This window comes from Ceratotherium simum, chromosome 16 (genome assembly GCF_057802395.1).
Source record: "Ceratotherium simum simum isolate JZ-2026a chromosome 16, ASM5780239v1, whole genome shotgun sequence".
Lineage (NCBI taxonomy): Eukaryota > Metazoa > Chordata > Mammalia > Perissodactyla > Rhinocerotidae > Ceratotherium > Ceratotherium simum.
The window spans coordinates 29,816,225-29,829,435 of NC_141915.1; the positions used below are offsets into that span (position 1 = coordinate 29,816,225).

At 56.3% G+C, this 13,211-nt stretch overlaps 1 protein-coding gene across 1 annotated transcript in view; it reads left to right on the forward strand.

Annotated features, from left to right (window-relative positions):
• The window catches only part of CUEDC1 (CUE domain containing 1), a 77,166-nt gene that overhangs the window by 57,509 nt on the left and 6,446 nt on the right, over positions 1 to 13,211 (forward strand). Inside the window, exons 3-7 of the mRNA XM_087440931.1 lie at positions 3,649 to 3,776; positions 8,872 to 8,998; positions 9,720 to 9,912; positions 11,034 to 11,117; positions 12,884 to 12,955. Of these exons, the coding sequence (XP_087297057.1) occupies positions 3,649 to 3,776; positions 8,872 to 8,998; positions 9,720 to 9,912; positions 11,034 to 11,117; positions 12,884 to 12,955 (604 nt within the window). The remainder of the gene's footprint in view (positions 1 to 3,648; positions 3,777 to 8,871; positions 8,999 to 9,719; positions 9,913 to 11,033; positions 11,118 to 12,883; positions 12,956 to 13,211) is intronic.

The window sequence follows — 13,211 nt, forward strand, 5'->3', positions numbered from 1 at the left end:
GGAACAGCATGTGCAAAGGCTCAGAGGTGAAATAGAGCATGAGTGGTTAGGGAACTGGCCGCAGGAGCATCTGTCAGGATCTTAGAGTGAGTAGGGACCCGGAGGTTGACAAGGCCCTGCTGCTCATAAAGGGTGGGGCTGTATCCCTAGGGCACAGGGAGCCTCGGAAGAGGAGAGACTGTCAGACTCGCTAGTTAAATTCCTCTGGCTGCGGCATGATGGAGGCGGTAGTGAGCGAGACCTGAGCAGTTCTCTCCTTTCTCCAGAGAGGTGGCTAGGGGAGAAGGGAACCACCCCCCCACACTGCATCCAGGCCCACCTGCTGGGCATGGCCCGTCCTCTCTGGCCCATCTAAGAGTTCAGCACACATTTGGCCCCCTAGTCTCTGCAGGACCTGCAGTGCTGGGTGCAGAAGGGACACATCTTTCAGTGAGAGGGTCACTGCCTGCAGGGGCATCTGGGACGTGCAGCCATGGACAAGACAGACGGACCCAGTGGATGGGATTTAACTCTCTTCACTGAGTCCCAGCCTGTGCCAGGCACCATCCTGTATGCTTTAGATGTATCATCTCTTTCTAACCCTCGCGGACTTTGCGAGGCGGCGTTATTATTACCCCCGTTGACAGTGAGAAAACCTAGACCCAGATGTGGCCTCAGAGTCCTTCTTGACACAGCCCTGCAGGCAGCCACTCTCCATCCGTCAGGGTCAGCCTACAGGTCCAAGCCCACTTGCTCTTCCTCCCTTAGTGGGTGCTGTCTGGGCTTTCTCTCTCCAGCTGGGGGAGCAGCTCTGTGGGAGTGACATCTGACTCATCCCTGTGTCACTTGCAGCACCCAGGACAGTCCTGGCACATAGCAGGCACTCAGGGAGTGTTTGTTGAATGAATAAATGTTGCTGCTGTCTTGGCACAGCTTTCTTTAGTCCTTTTTCCTGGGAGACCACTTCTGTGATCTGCCTGGATTAGCCAGTGGAGGGAGTTTTGGAAAAACCAGATCCTCTTTATGAAAAGGAGCGGGTGTGTGTGTGTGTGTGTGTGTGTGTGTTTGCAGATACATACATTAAGTGTGAGCTGGAAGGAAAGTTCTCTGCGAACTCTGACCCCCTCTACAGTCTCATTTGTTCTGACAGTCTGGCAGGTAAGATAATATTTCCTCCTTTGTCCGCGGCACCCACAGCCTGTGAACGTCCGCAAGCCTTCACCATCCACTACACGGGCCTGCGCTGTGTGTGCTTCTGTTTCCCTAAGAATCTTGCTCTCCGGATTGAGCCCCTTCCCAGCCCCCCTCCTTGGCTGGTTCCCCACCCCCCACCTTTGGAGCTCTGCCTGGGCCCATCGGCAGGCAGTGCCTGAGCCAGCGGAAAGTGCTTCAGAAAATTTATGAGCAGCAGCCGGGATGACAATAACTGCTGACTGGAAAAGGCCCCCTCTCTGGGGGCTGATGGATGGTGGGCTGGCCCGAGGGGTATCCTTGCCACGGAGAAATATCTCCTGTCAGATAAATGGCCCAGACCCCGGCCCCCGGAGCACCTGGCAGGCATCCATCACCCACACTGAGTTAAGCCAGGAGGCTGCAGAGCCGAAAACTTTAGCACCTTTCGAGCCAGAAGCGCAACCTCATTGTGGCTGATGGAGCCGGGGGGAGAGAGGCTGGGGGAGGCCAGAAGCACAGCTGGGGTTACTCTCCCTGGAGACTCAGGCTCAGCCTTTCCAGAGCATGCCTGGCCCGCCGCCTGGCGCCTTGGCGTTTCCTCATTCTGCACCAGGAGCCTCTGATGAACGTCTGGTTCTTGCAGCCCAAGGAGGCGGCACTGAGAAACAGGAGCCGCCGAGGCGGGGTGCTTCCTGGGGCGGCCTCGGAGGCCTGGTTTCCTTGAGTCTGGGGGGCCGACTGCTACAGGCCACAGATGTAGGGAACCCCAAGCAGCTTCCTTCTGGAAACAATTCCTACTGAGCTCTCCCCTCCAACTCACTCAGACCAACCTCAGTGGGGACGGGCCAGGCCAGCTACTGAGGGAGGAGAGGCTCAGCCTCCAGGAGTTGACCTCAGGCCCCAGCCTAGAACCCTGTCCCTCCCAGCTGTCCCATGCCAGGCCCCAGAGGTTCGCCAGTGAACAGGAGTGGAGCTTATCTTGAGTTCTCTTTTTTTTCTTCTTGTGGAAATTGGGGTAAACAGAGCAGTGGCCTGCAAAGCAGCTACATTCTTCTTTTTCTGCAAAAGCATCTGTTTAAATACTTTCCTCCTCAAAGGAAAGAACGTTAGTGCATTCCAGGGCGGGAGGCCTCCTTAGGTCAGGCTGGCTGTGTGTACACAGAGTGTGGCAGTGTGTGTGTGTGTATGTATGCGCACGCATGCAAGAGCCTGTGTGCCCTCATTTGTGTGCTCACTCCCCCGCCTGCCCACCTGCCATAGTGTTCCTGCAAGACTCTGGGTACCTGGGCGTGGCTGGGCCCAGGGCAGAGATGTGCCAGTGCAGCCTGGCGCATCCCAGGCTTGCAGAGGCAGAAGCAGAAGCAGGTTAGCAATGACTTCTGCAAACTCACTTGGAGTTAAAACATGGGGCCTGGGGACTTTGGGGCCGACTGACAGCCTCTGAGCCCTTCCCATGTTCTTTGGTCTTGGAGGAGGTGGGAACAGAGCTGGGGAGGAGAGGAGAGGGGAGCAGGAGGCTAAGATGTAGGCTGGTTGGGGTGTGTGTGACCTCGGATCTCCTGGTTGATGGCTGCCTTCTGCCCTAGACTCCTCTGTGGTCCTCTGGGGAAGGGTCCAGGTCAGTCTGTGTAGCAGGAACCCCAGCCTTTGCCCAGCCTTGGCCTCTTCCTGCCCCTCCTTCTGGCTTCTGGATGAAGAGAGGAGTCTAGGAGGGAGAACAGGCATCCTGGGCACTCCCCTGCCACTGTCCGCCCTGAGGATCCAATCTGTGTGTGCAGGCCTCCTGCCTGAAGGAGGGACCCTTGCTGCGAGACCATGTCCAAGTTGAAGACTCAGTTCTAAAAACAGTGTGTGGCTTTTGCCGTGTCACTTAGTCAGCCTGGGCCTCAGTTTCCTCATCTGTAAAATGGGGGTAACGATCCATATCCTCCCTTGCCAAGTTGTTTGAGGTTAAGGTGAAATAATCGATGTGAAAGTACTTTGAGAGAGGGTATGAATGATGTTCAAGTTATTTATCAGAAATAACACGTGTGCAGAGGAGTACACGCATCACAAGTGTGCAGCTCAGTGAAGTTTCACCAGCACCCAGGTCAAGAAACAGCATCAACAGAGCCTAGAGACCCCTTGTGCCCCCCTCAGCATCCCCACCCCCGCAGAGGTCACACGGCTCCGACTTCCATCGCTATGCTTTGTTTTGCTTGTTTTGGAACCTCACTTGGGTGGATAATGCTGCTCCAAACATTCTTTTAGGGACATGTGCTTTCACGTCTGTTGTGTGTGTTGGAATCATAGGGTCAGAGGTAGCCGTGCATTTAGCTTTAGCATACAAAGCCAAGACCGTTTTTGCACAGTGGTGGTTGTATCAATTTACACTCCCAGCAGCAGCGCAGAGTTCCCGCACCACCACACCTCCTTGTCCACGCTTGATTTTGTCTGAATGTTACTGAAATCATGGAAGGATTGTTAATATTTCTTTCTTTATTGTCTCTGCTATAGATCTTGGAAAGGACTTTGGAACCTGATAGCTCCGATGAAGAGCCCCCACCTGTGTACTCCCCGCCGGCCTACCACATGCACGTGTTTGACAGGCCTTACCCGCTGGCCCCCCCCACACCACCTCCCCGGTGAGAATCCACCCCCTCTCAGAGCACAGGGCAGTGGGGAAGGGGATCCGGGCTTGGGTTGAGTACAAACACAGTGGGAAACCTGGCTGGACCCCTCAGTATATTATTACACCGAGAAGGCTTCCGTTGCAGCAAGAGACATTTTAGCTAGATACCAAGGAGAACTTTCAAAATGTAAGGATTGGAAGAGTAAACATTCACTCAATTCCCACTCTAGGCTAGGTGCTGAACACCTAACAGGACACAATTCAAGAAGGCCCAGCCTCTGCTTTCTGGGAGCTTATGTGAAGGGAGATGCAGAGTGGGAATGACGAACTCATGGAATGTGTACTGATGCTTCCCCTCCCGAGCCCATGGCAGACAGTGCTAACTGACTACTGTGCTCTTTCCTGCTGACTCGAGACAACCTCAGACTCCTCCTCAACACAGCACTCCCAAACAGTCATCAGTAACTGATGGAATGGATATCTATTTGCCATCCCTGGTCTAGGGATGCTGTGGGGATTTTTAAGCAATGAGAGCAAGTCTCTTTTTCTGGAATAGTTGGATAACTGGAGGAAGGGGAATACACTGCTAGGTCCCTGGAGACTTCTTCCAGGTGAAGGACTCTGTAATTTGGAAGTTTAAAATGAAGCCGGTTGCCAGCCGGATCCCATGGGTCTCCGAGGGGCTAGTTTTTCTGTCCTCCCTGTTTGTGGTGGGGCTGAGGAGCCCGGGTGCCTCTTTGTCCTCGAGCCACTGTTCCTTAGAATGTCTTAGGCCGGGGGTGGTGAGGGGTGGGGGAAATGGTGGGACAGGGGACTTGTTCCAGTGGATCCTCCCTTCTGGGGATCTTGGGAGCCCCAGAGAGGAGCAGTGGAGAATGCTGTCATCACCCAGGGGTGGGTAATAATAACAGCTACCATTTACAAAGCACCTTCCAATGCCAGAAACGTACGAGGGTCTGCATCTACACCATCACATCCTGATCATCTAATGACTTGTGAGGGAGGCACTGTGATCATCCCCACTTTACAGATGAGGAAACTGAACCTCAGAAAGGTCTCATATCTTCTCCAAGACTACAGAGCTGGGATTTATACCCAGGTCATTGTGACTCCAAAGCCAGTGCTCTTCACTGCTGTGTCCTGTCGCCTCCTTAAGGAGAAAAGTCTCTACTTGCAGCTCAGGGAGCTGATGGAGGCCTAGAAAGTTATGGGGGGAAGTGGGGGAGGAGCAGAACTGGGGTCCTTCCTTTATCACAAGTGGCACCAGGAGGCTGTAATGGTAATAGTGGGGGCAGGGAGTTATTGGGTGGGTCTCGGGGAGGCCTTGGCAGGACTTGCAGCTGGGATGGGTCACAGAGCCCAGGGCTAAATGATTTTCCTTTGACCGTTTTTTTAATATCCCAAGATATTTTTGTAAAAACCTCAATTTCTTTTAGGCAGAGTAGTTCTGCCTATTTTTCAGGAGGGAAAACTGAGGCCGTAAGAGACAGAATCTCAGTGTCAACCTGGCGTGGGTATGCTGGCCGCATCCTCCCTCCCCTCTTCTGGCTGGGTGTTCAGCTGCTGTGGATGGGGGAGGGCTGAGGGCGAGGGCAGTGCAGCCCAGTGATGGCAGCCCCGGTTGGGGGCAAGGTGGCCTCAGTCCTAGACCCAGGCTCAGGAGGCCTCGTTCACACCCTGTGTCTTTGGACGAGTTATGGCCCTTGCCTGAGGTTCAGGCGCCTGACCCAGAAAGGAAGGCTTTGCTGGGCTGGGGGTCGATGCAGGGAAGAGAACTGGAGTTGTGAGTCAGTCTCTCCCTACCCCCTTCCTTCAGCTGCCTAACTTCTGATTCTTTAGGTGCCTTTGCTGTGTGGCCTTTGGCTCACTACTAAACCTCTCTGAGCTTCGTTTGCCTCATCTGTGAAATGGGAATACTAATCCCTGCCTCAGCACTGTTGGGAGGACTGAATGAGATGTTGTGTGTGGAGCACTTAGCATGGTGCCAGGTATGGCCCAGACCTACCATCAGTGGTTTACTGCTCCATCCCACCCCCTGGCTGCTTGGCTGGCCCCGGAGGTCAGCTCTAACATCGAACATTGAGACCAGTGGTGGTGAGGCTTCCCTCAGAGGCCAGTGTTCAGAAGAGGCAGGGCCAGCCTCTGAGCACGTGCCCCTTTGCCCCAGGATGGCCCTGCTAGGCCCAGATCCACCACAGGCCACTTCCAGGGCCTCTGTCAGTCTCTCCATCCAGGACATTATTTCCAGCATTTATTGAGTTACCTGCAATATGCAGGTGCTGAACCATGTGTGTGATGCAAAGATGAATACAAGGACCTTGTACTCATTGGGTTGAATACCAAGGAGCGTTCAAGGAGATCAGAGTCTGGGAGGCATAGACACTGGGAAGGCAGCCTAGAGGAACTGATGTCCAAGCTGTGACCCAGTGAAGCAGGAGAGTGTTCCAGGTAAAGGAAACAGCACGTGCAAAGGCCTAGACACAGGAAAGAGAGGACCATCTGGGGAACTCCAGGAAGTATGGAATGGCTGGGTGAGGCTAGAGAGGCGAGTAGATCACGGGCGGCCTTGTGGGTCCTCCAAGGAGTTTCACCTTATGCTGCAGCCAGCGGGGTTAAGCTGGAGAGTGACGTGACCAGGTTAGTGTTTTAGAATCTCCTCTGGCTACTGGGGAAGATCAGATTTGAGTGGGAGGTTGAGGGAGAAGTGTCCTGGTACCTTCTGCCACCTCCAGTCACTGGGGTGCCTGTGAGACTGCAGACGGGCAGAGTTTGGGAGCTTGCCCTGCTGGGACACAGAGAGGCAGAGTGATCCCAGGGGAGCGTGCCTGGAGTACCAGGGTCCCTGGGCCCAGGTTTTGCCTGGACGATCTGTGTGCCCTGAGACAGGCCTCATTTGGACCTCAGTGTCCAGTCTTTACCAAAAACCCTGCCTGGAAGGTTTGTCTCTGAAATCCTTCTGGGGTCTGATGTTCCATGGGTAAACCTGGGGGTCTGATGGGGCATGAAGTTCCAGTTTTGGGGTCAAGGGGCAGAGGCTCTGGGCAGGGAGAACCTCCCCAGCCTTCTCTCTCCTTACCCTTCCCCAGCCCGTCCTTCCCTCTATCTCCTGAATGAAAGACTCTCTCTGAAACCCAGAGGCACCCCTCCACACGGGCCACCTGCTGTTTTTCCGTTGAAATTACAGCTTTGGAAGTTTTTTATTTGCCTCTCAGCTCATTTCTGACATTCCTTTCCAACCACAATGGAGTTGCCTGGGCCGCCCGGGCTCAGGGCCCCCCTGGCTCTCGCAGCTGCGGGCTGACCTCATCCCGGCCTCCGCCTGGTGCCAGGGGGAGGGGCCGGGAGTGGGGCTGGGCCTGTCCCTCCTCCAGGACCACGAGCCCAGCAGCAAGGGGATCTTGGCTGAGGACAAGCCTTCCCATCCTTGTCCCACTCCCCACCTGGGTTCTCAGTAACGGCTGGAAGAGTGCAAATGCAATACCGGGGCTCTCCCCGCAAAGATTTCCTGGGTGGCTCTGGGCGTGGTTAAGCTGGAGTGCAGCGCCCAGGTCCCGGATGAAGACCCTGAAACCCGAGGAAGGGTGGTGACCCTGGAGAGGATTTCTCTGTGCTGGTCTGCAAGTCCCGGAGAGATGGGGTATCCTCTCCCCTGCCCCTCAGCCCCTTGGAGAAAAATGCAGCCTCCAGCAGTGACAGAAGGCAGCAGTGTGATGTAGAGAGAAATCTGCCTAGCAATCAGAGTCCCGGGTTGTGATGCAGGCTCTTCTGGGCCCATTCCCTCATCGGTGCAGCGAGAGGGTGGGCCAGGCGTGCCGGGTCTCCCTCGGCTGCAGCCTGTGTGTGCTGCGCTCCCACCATGCACTTAGCAGCTTGTTAGCCCGTCTGCTGCCACCCCCGCCCCCCCCCCGCCCCCCCCCGCCTCCGCCAGGCCACCCGCCCAAAATAGAAAAGGAAAGGAAGTTATTTCCATCGTCTGCGGCAGCCCGGAAAAGCTCCCCTCCAGTGAGGGGGCGGGCGGGATTCCTGGAGCTGGAGACCAAATCAAAGCCAGGCCCGAGAGCCAGCGAGCGTGGCCCCCACCGCCCCCGGCCCTCGGCTGCCTTCTGTGTGTGTCATTTCCCTGATTCAGCAGAACACGTGTCCTGTGGTTGCCACGCTGCAGGCTACCCAGGAGCTGCGGGGAGCTCCTAGCCGGGCCCCAGGCTGCCCTCAGGCCCGGGAAGGCAGGGCGGCAGCCTAGGGGCCAGGTAGGGTGCGCGCCACCGCCTCTCTTCCTCTCCGCCTCGCCCTTGGCGGAGGCCTCGCCGTTGGCCTCTGCCGCGACAGACTCCTGCAGGCACCCTGCCTGGGAAGGGCAGCGCTTGAGCGCCCCTTGGAACAGAACCCTCCCACCCCCGCACCTCAGAGTGTCTTCAGAATGCCATCAGGACAGCCCCATGAGGGGCTCCCCCCAACTTTGGCAGAGAGGCAGCAGTTTCTAGATGAGGAAACTGAGCCCCAGAGGGGAGTAGGATCTCCCCCAGGACCACCCTGCTGGCTGGTGGCTGAGCCAGAACTGGAGCCTGGATCTGCTCTATTCTCTCCAGAGGTCCTGGCGTCCCCATGGCCCCCCACCCCAGCAACCAGCATTCGGGCAGGCTGGGCTGTTGGTCACTTATGTGACTATTAATTTGGAGCACACCTGTTACTCAGCAGCCGTGAGCTCACTGTGGTGGGTGCTGGGATATAAGGACGAAAGGGTATGACCCCTGCTGTCTTTAGAGGACATTCATGAACATCGACATGTAAATCCAGAGAGCCCAATGTGAGCGCCATGAGCACCATGAACAGAGAGGGCTCTAGGCCTCGAGACCTTGAGGGCACTGAGTGATTGGAGAGTGATGACCATCTGGTGCAGCAGGAGCCCAGGCCCGGGGCCAGAGGCTGGGGGTTAGCCAGGCCTGATTGAGAAGATGAGTTAGAGCCTGGGCCTTTGTCCTGGAGACAGTGGAGGCCATGGGAACCTTCAGAGCAGAGCAGCATTCTGAGCAGGATCCTGGTGTGATGGGCAGGGACACCTGTGTTTGGGCCTGACTGTTCCCTCTTCATTGTCACCTCTCAACCCCCAGCATCGACGTGCTGGGCTCTGGACCCACTTTGAGCCAGAGGCGCTATCGGAACTGGAACCCACCACTGCTGGGCAACCTCCCCGATGACTTTCTCCGCATCCTGCCCCAGCAGCTGGATAGCATACAGGTAACGGGGGATGCCCCCACCCGCTGGTGCAGCGTCTGCTTGCCCACATGGTTTGTGTCAGCCAGTTTCACTTCCTGATGGTTCAGCTCAGGCTGAGCTATTTCTGTTGCCCTGGGTTTGTAGAGAAAGAATACTGAGCCAAAAGGCCCATTCTGTCTGAGTCTGGAGGTTTCCTGTTCCACCCAGGGGAGGTGACAGTCCTGAAGGACTCTCTGGCTGCAACCATCACCCTAGGCTGGAGGGAGGTGGGCATGGGGCTAGCCAACGGCACAAGGCCAGAGCACCTTCCTTCCCTGCCTTGGTAAAGGGCCAGTGGCAGCTTCTCTCCAGATGCTGGCCTGTCCCAAGGGGCCCGTGTGGTGGGGGGCAGGGGGGGTCTCACCCTGAGACAGCTGGTACAGTTTTGAGTTTGGGAATCCATGGGTTAGCTGTTGAGCAGTTTGCAGATCACTTTTCAGCACTGTTCAGGTTGTAGATGAAGTGATAGCATGGTCCCAGGGGCGGGAAAAAAAGTTTTTAAACCTTTGCTGCTTCCCCAGCTGAGAGGCCTCTGGCCTGTTCAGTTGGATTTTGGCTGATGACCAGCTCCTGCTATGGGAGGGGCAGGCCCCGGGGTGCGGCTGGAGGATCCTGGGAAGGGACATGTACACCCAGGTGTGCATGGATGTTTGTGACACGTGCCCTTGTGGGTAGCCATTCAACTGCTTGTTCCCCTCCTCAGGGTAACCCCGGGGGCTCCAAGCCCGTGAGCAGAGAGGGAGGCCTGCCCCCCACACCCGGGCCCGGGCCCGGTGACCAGGAGAGCCGCTGGAAGCAGTACCTGGAGGATGAGAGGATCGCGCTCTTCCTGCAGAATGAGGAGTTCATGAAGGAGCTGCAACGTAACCGCGACTTCCTCCTCGCCCTGGAGAGAGGTGGTGCACCGGGTGGGGGCGTTGCGGCCACTTCTTGTGGCTGAAGAAGGGAGCTTGTGTTGGCTTTAGCTTGGGGCTCAGCTTAGAAGGGACACTGAGCTTCTCCTGTTGAGACACGGCCCCCACCAAGTTATCCTGGTGGGAACCCCAGAATTCCGCCAACGGGGACCCGAGTCACCAGCCACCCCTTCTACTTACCCTGGGACTCAGAGGAGAAGGGGCGTGTCCCCTTAGGCTCTCTCCTTCCCCCTGCACATCACGTCTGCTCTGTGCCAGGCGCTGGCCTCGGTATGACGTGTCTGGAGCTCCAGGAACAGAGTGACTGCATCCGGGGGTTCAAGCAGACATTGGAGCAGGGGCTCTTGAGTTTTTTGGGACTAGAGACCCTGCTATCCAGCCTGGCTGCCTTTCCGCTTCAGGGTGGGAGTGTGTTCGGGGTGCGGTACAGCGAGAGAGCTGTGGGGGGTCTGTCTTGTGAGGGTCACAGTGTGAGTGTGTATATTTGTGTGTGTGTGTGACTGACAGCGTGTGGTGGGGGAGGAGCGAGGTATGCCCAGAGAAGTCTGGCCCCAGCTCTGCAGCTAAGGTGCTGGGGGTCTTGGGGCCTTTCCTTTTATTTTTTATTTTATTTTATTTTTGTGAGGAAGATTAGCCCTGAGCTAACATCTGATGCCAATCCTCCTCTTTTGGCTGAGGAAGACTGGCCCTGGGCTAACATCCGCACCCATCTTCCTCTACTTTATATGGGACACCGCCACAGAATGGCTTGACAAGCGGTGCGTCGGTGCGCGCCCGGGGTCTGAAGCTGCGAACCCTCAGGCTGCCCAAGCAGAGCACGCGCATTTAACTGCTATGCCACCCAACCGGCCCCAGGGCCTTTCCTTTTAAATGAAGGGCTGGACTCTAGGATCTCTCAGGGTCCTTCTAACTCGGACATTCCGACATTTCAGGGCTGATCAGCACTAGTTTCTAGGACATCGCTGGTTCTTTGAGGGCCGGTAGATGTGTGTGCAAAAATTTTGTGTGTGCTCGTGTGCGATTCTAGGGGTTTGACCTCCAACACCCTCCTGTGTCTCAGCCCAGGAGCTAACTTCCCTGCCTGGAATGTGATCCTTTTCCAGATCGATTGAAATATGAGTCCCAGAAATCCAAATCCAGCAGCGCGGCTGTGGGCAACGACTTGAGCTTTCCCTCTCCTGCTCCAGGTAACCATGCCTTCCTGGGAGAGAGGCCAGGAGGGCGTCGGGGGCCCACACCTGGCTGTGCTCTGCATATTTGGAGTTTGGGGGTAGGTTGAGGAAATAGGCTGGAGAGGAGGTTCTGCCCTCATCCCCCACTCACCCCAGAGTGAGATGGCCTCTCCACTTGGCAGCCCTGGGTTCTTACTAACTCAGCCACTGCTGGAGCCCACAGCTGGGACTGGCTAAGAGACTGCTGACTCCTCAGAGGTGACTGGAGCCTGGGCAAGAAGGGGCCACATCACACCACATAGTGTCCCATGGGTTGGGAGGGACTGGGAGACTTACAAGGCTTGGTCTCTGCCCTGGGGAGCTTAGGGTCTTGTGGGGAATGCAGGAGCTACGTCCAAGAAACGGGTAGAGCAAACCAGCAAAGCTGAGGACACGCTTGTTGATGATGTCAAGCACAGGCGAGGAGAAGGGCAGGACCAGTCTGGGAAGGGTTCACGCATTCATTCATTCGGTAGCTGGGGAATGTCTGCCATGGGCCAGGCCCTGCCCTAGTGTTGGAGGAACAGAATTTTGAGCTTCATGTACAAGATGGTGAGAAGCAAGAATTGCCGCAGGACAGGGCAAGGGGTGGACAGCAGGCTACTGGGATGCACAGATGAGAGTGGAGCTGCAGCTGGGAACGTGGGGCCGAGGCCCAGAAGGCCCCAGTTTCACACTCACCATCTGGACTCTGCCTACATGTGTGCATAGTGGCCCCTAGTCAGCCAGCGCCCTCCACACACACGCACAGGCCGCGTGTGTGAGAAAGAAGCAGCCCAAAACAGCCCTTAGATGTCTCAGTGGAGTAGGGGTGGGGGAACAGAAGGATGAGTTGCTCAGCTGATCCCAGCTCGAAGAGAGAAAATCCCGTGGAACTGATTCATAAGCAGCGGGCTGGGAGCCTAGGCCCCACCAGATGTGCGTCTGGGGTTTTAATGACAGCCTCTTGTCCTTGATCCTGAATTAACTGTAGACACCAGGGCTGCTGAGATGGATCAGCATGACTCACAGGGGACTTAGCAGGCAAGGTGACTCGGGATTAGCCGAGTTGCAGGGTGGAGAGCAGGGGCTTTAGAAGAGCGGAGAGAGACCCAAGTGGGTGCCAAGTGAGCGGGGAGACTGGGTGGCCAACGGGGTTCTGACTGGGGGACCAGCCCCATTCTCATTCCTACTCATTGGCTAACAAGGCAGAAACTTTTTGTCTCGGGGGAGTAGTGGAGGGGGCTGACCCTGGAAGGAAGGAGACAGAATCACCACGGGCAAGTGTCTGCTCTGCGCCCGCACTTTCCTTCCGTCTCCTCAGTAACTTTCACACCGTGTCGGGATGCAGGCAGGCCAGCCTCGTGCTGGTGAATGTTTAACAGCAGGTCGGGGTGCAGGGGAAGTCCCAGTGCTCAGTGTCTGGTTACTTCCGCGGCATAAATTCTCCCTCCACGGCTGATTTCAAGCCACCGACTTGACTTCATGGAACGGGGAGTTGGTCAGAGAAGCAGACAGTTGGGAGCCCCTGTGAGCTGTTCTCCGCACACACAGCAGACCAAAGGACCATAAGCGAGGCTCGGGTGGGGAGAGAAAATGCCCCTCGAACTCCAGCATCCTCCTTGCTTTAAGCTCCCTCCTGGTCAGGGAAGAAGCCTGCTCTTTGCTTCCTCCCTCAGATCGAAGGGTAGGGCTGAACCTCTGAGGCCTTGGGCAGCCACCTCCCTCTCTAGCTGGCCCTCAGAGGTGTCTCCCCCTTCCAGGAACTGGTGATGCCAACCCCGCTGTGTCTGAAGATGCCTTATTCAGGGACAAGTTGAAACACATGGGAAAATGTGAGTCCAGCCCATGTCCCCCTCCCCAACTCCTCTAAGACAGGCCCTGTGGCCTCATGGGAGGGAGGGAGCCGAATTTTTAATGCAGCTGACTCTTGGTGAACCGAAGTGACATTTTAACCGCAGGCTGGCTCCCTCGGCCTTCCTGCCTCACTTCCCTCTGCAGCTGAGTCTGGATACAAATTAAGTTTTAAATCCTCTTGAGCCAGCTGTCTGCAGAAAAATAATGTGCTGCCCCCATCCCCACAATTTAGCG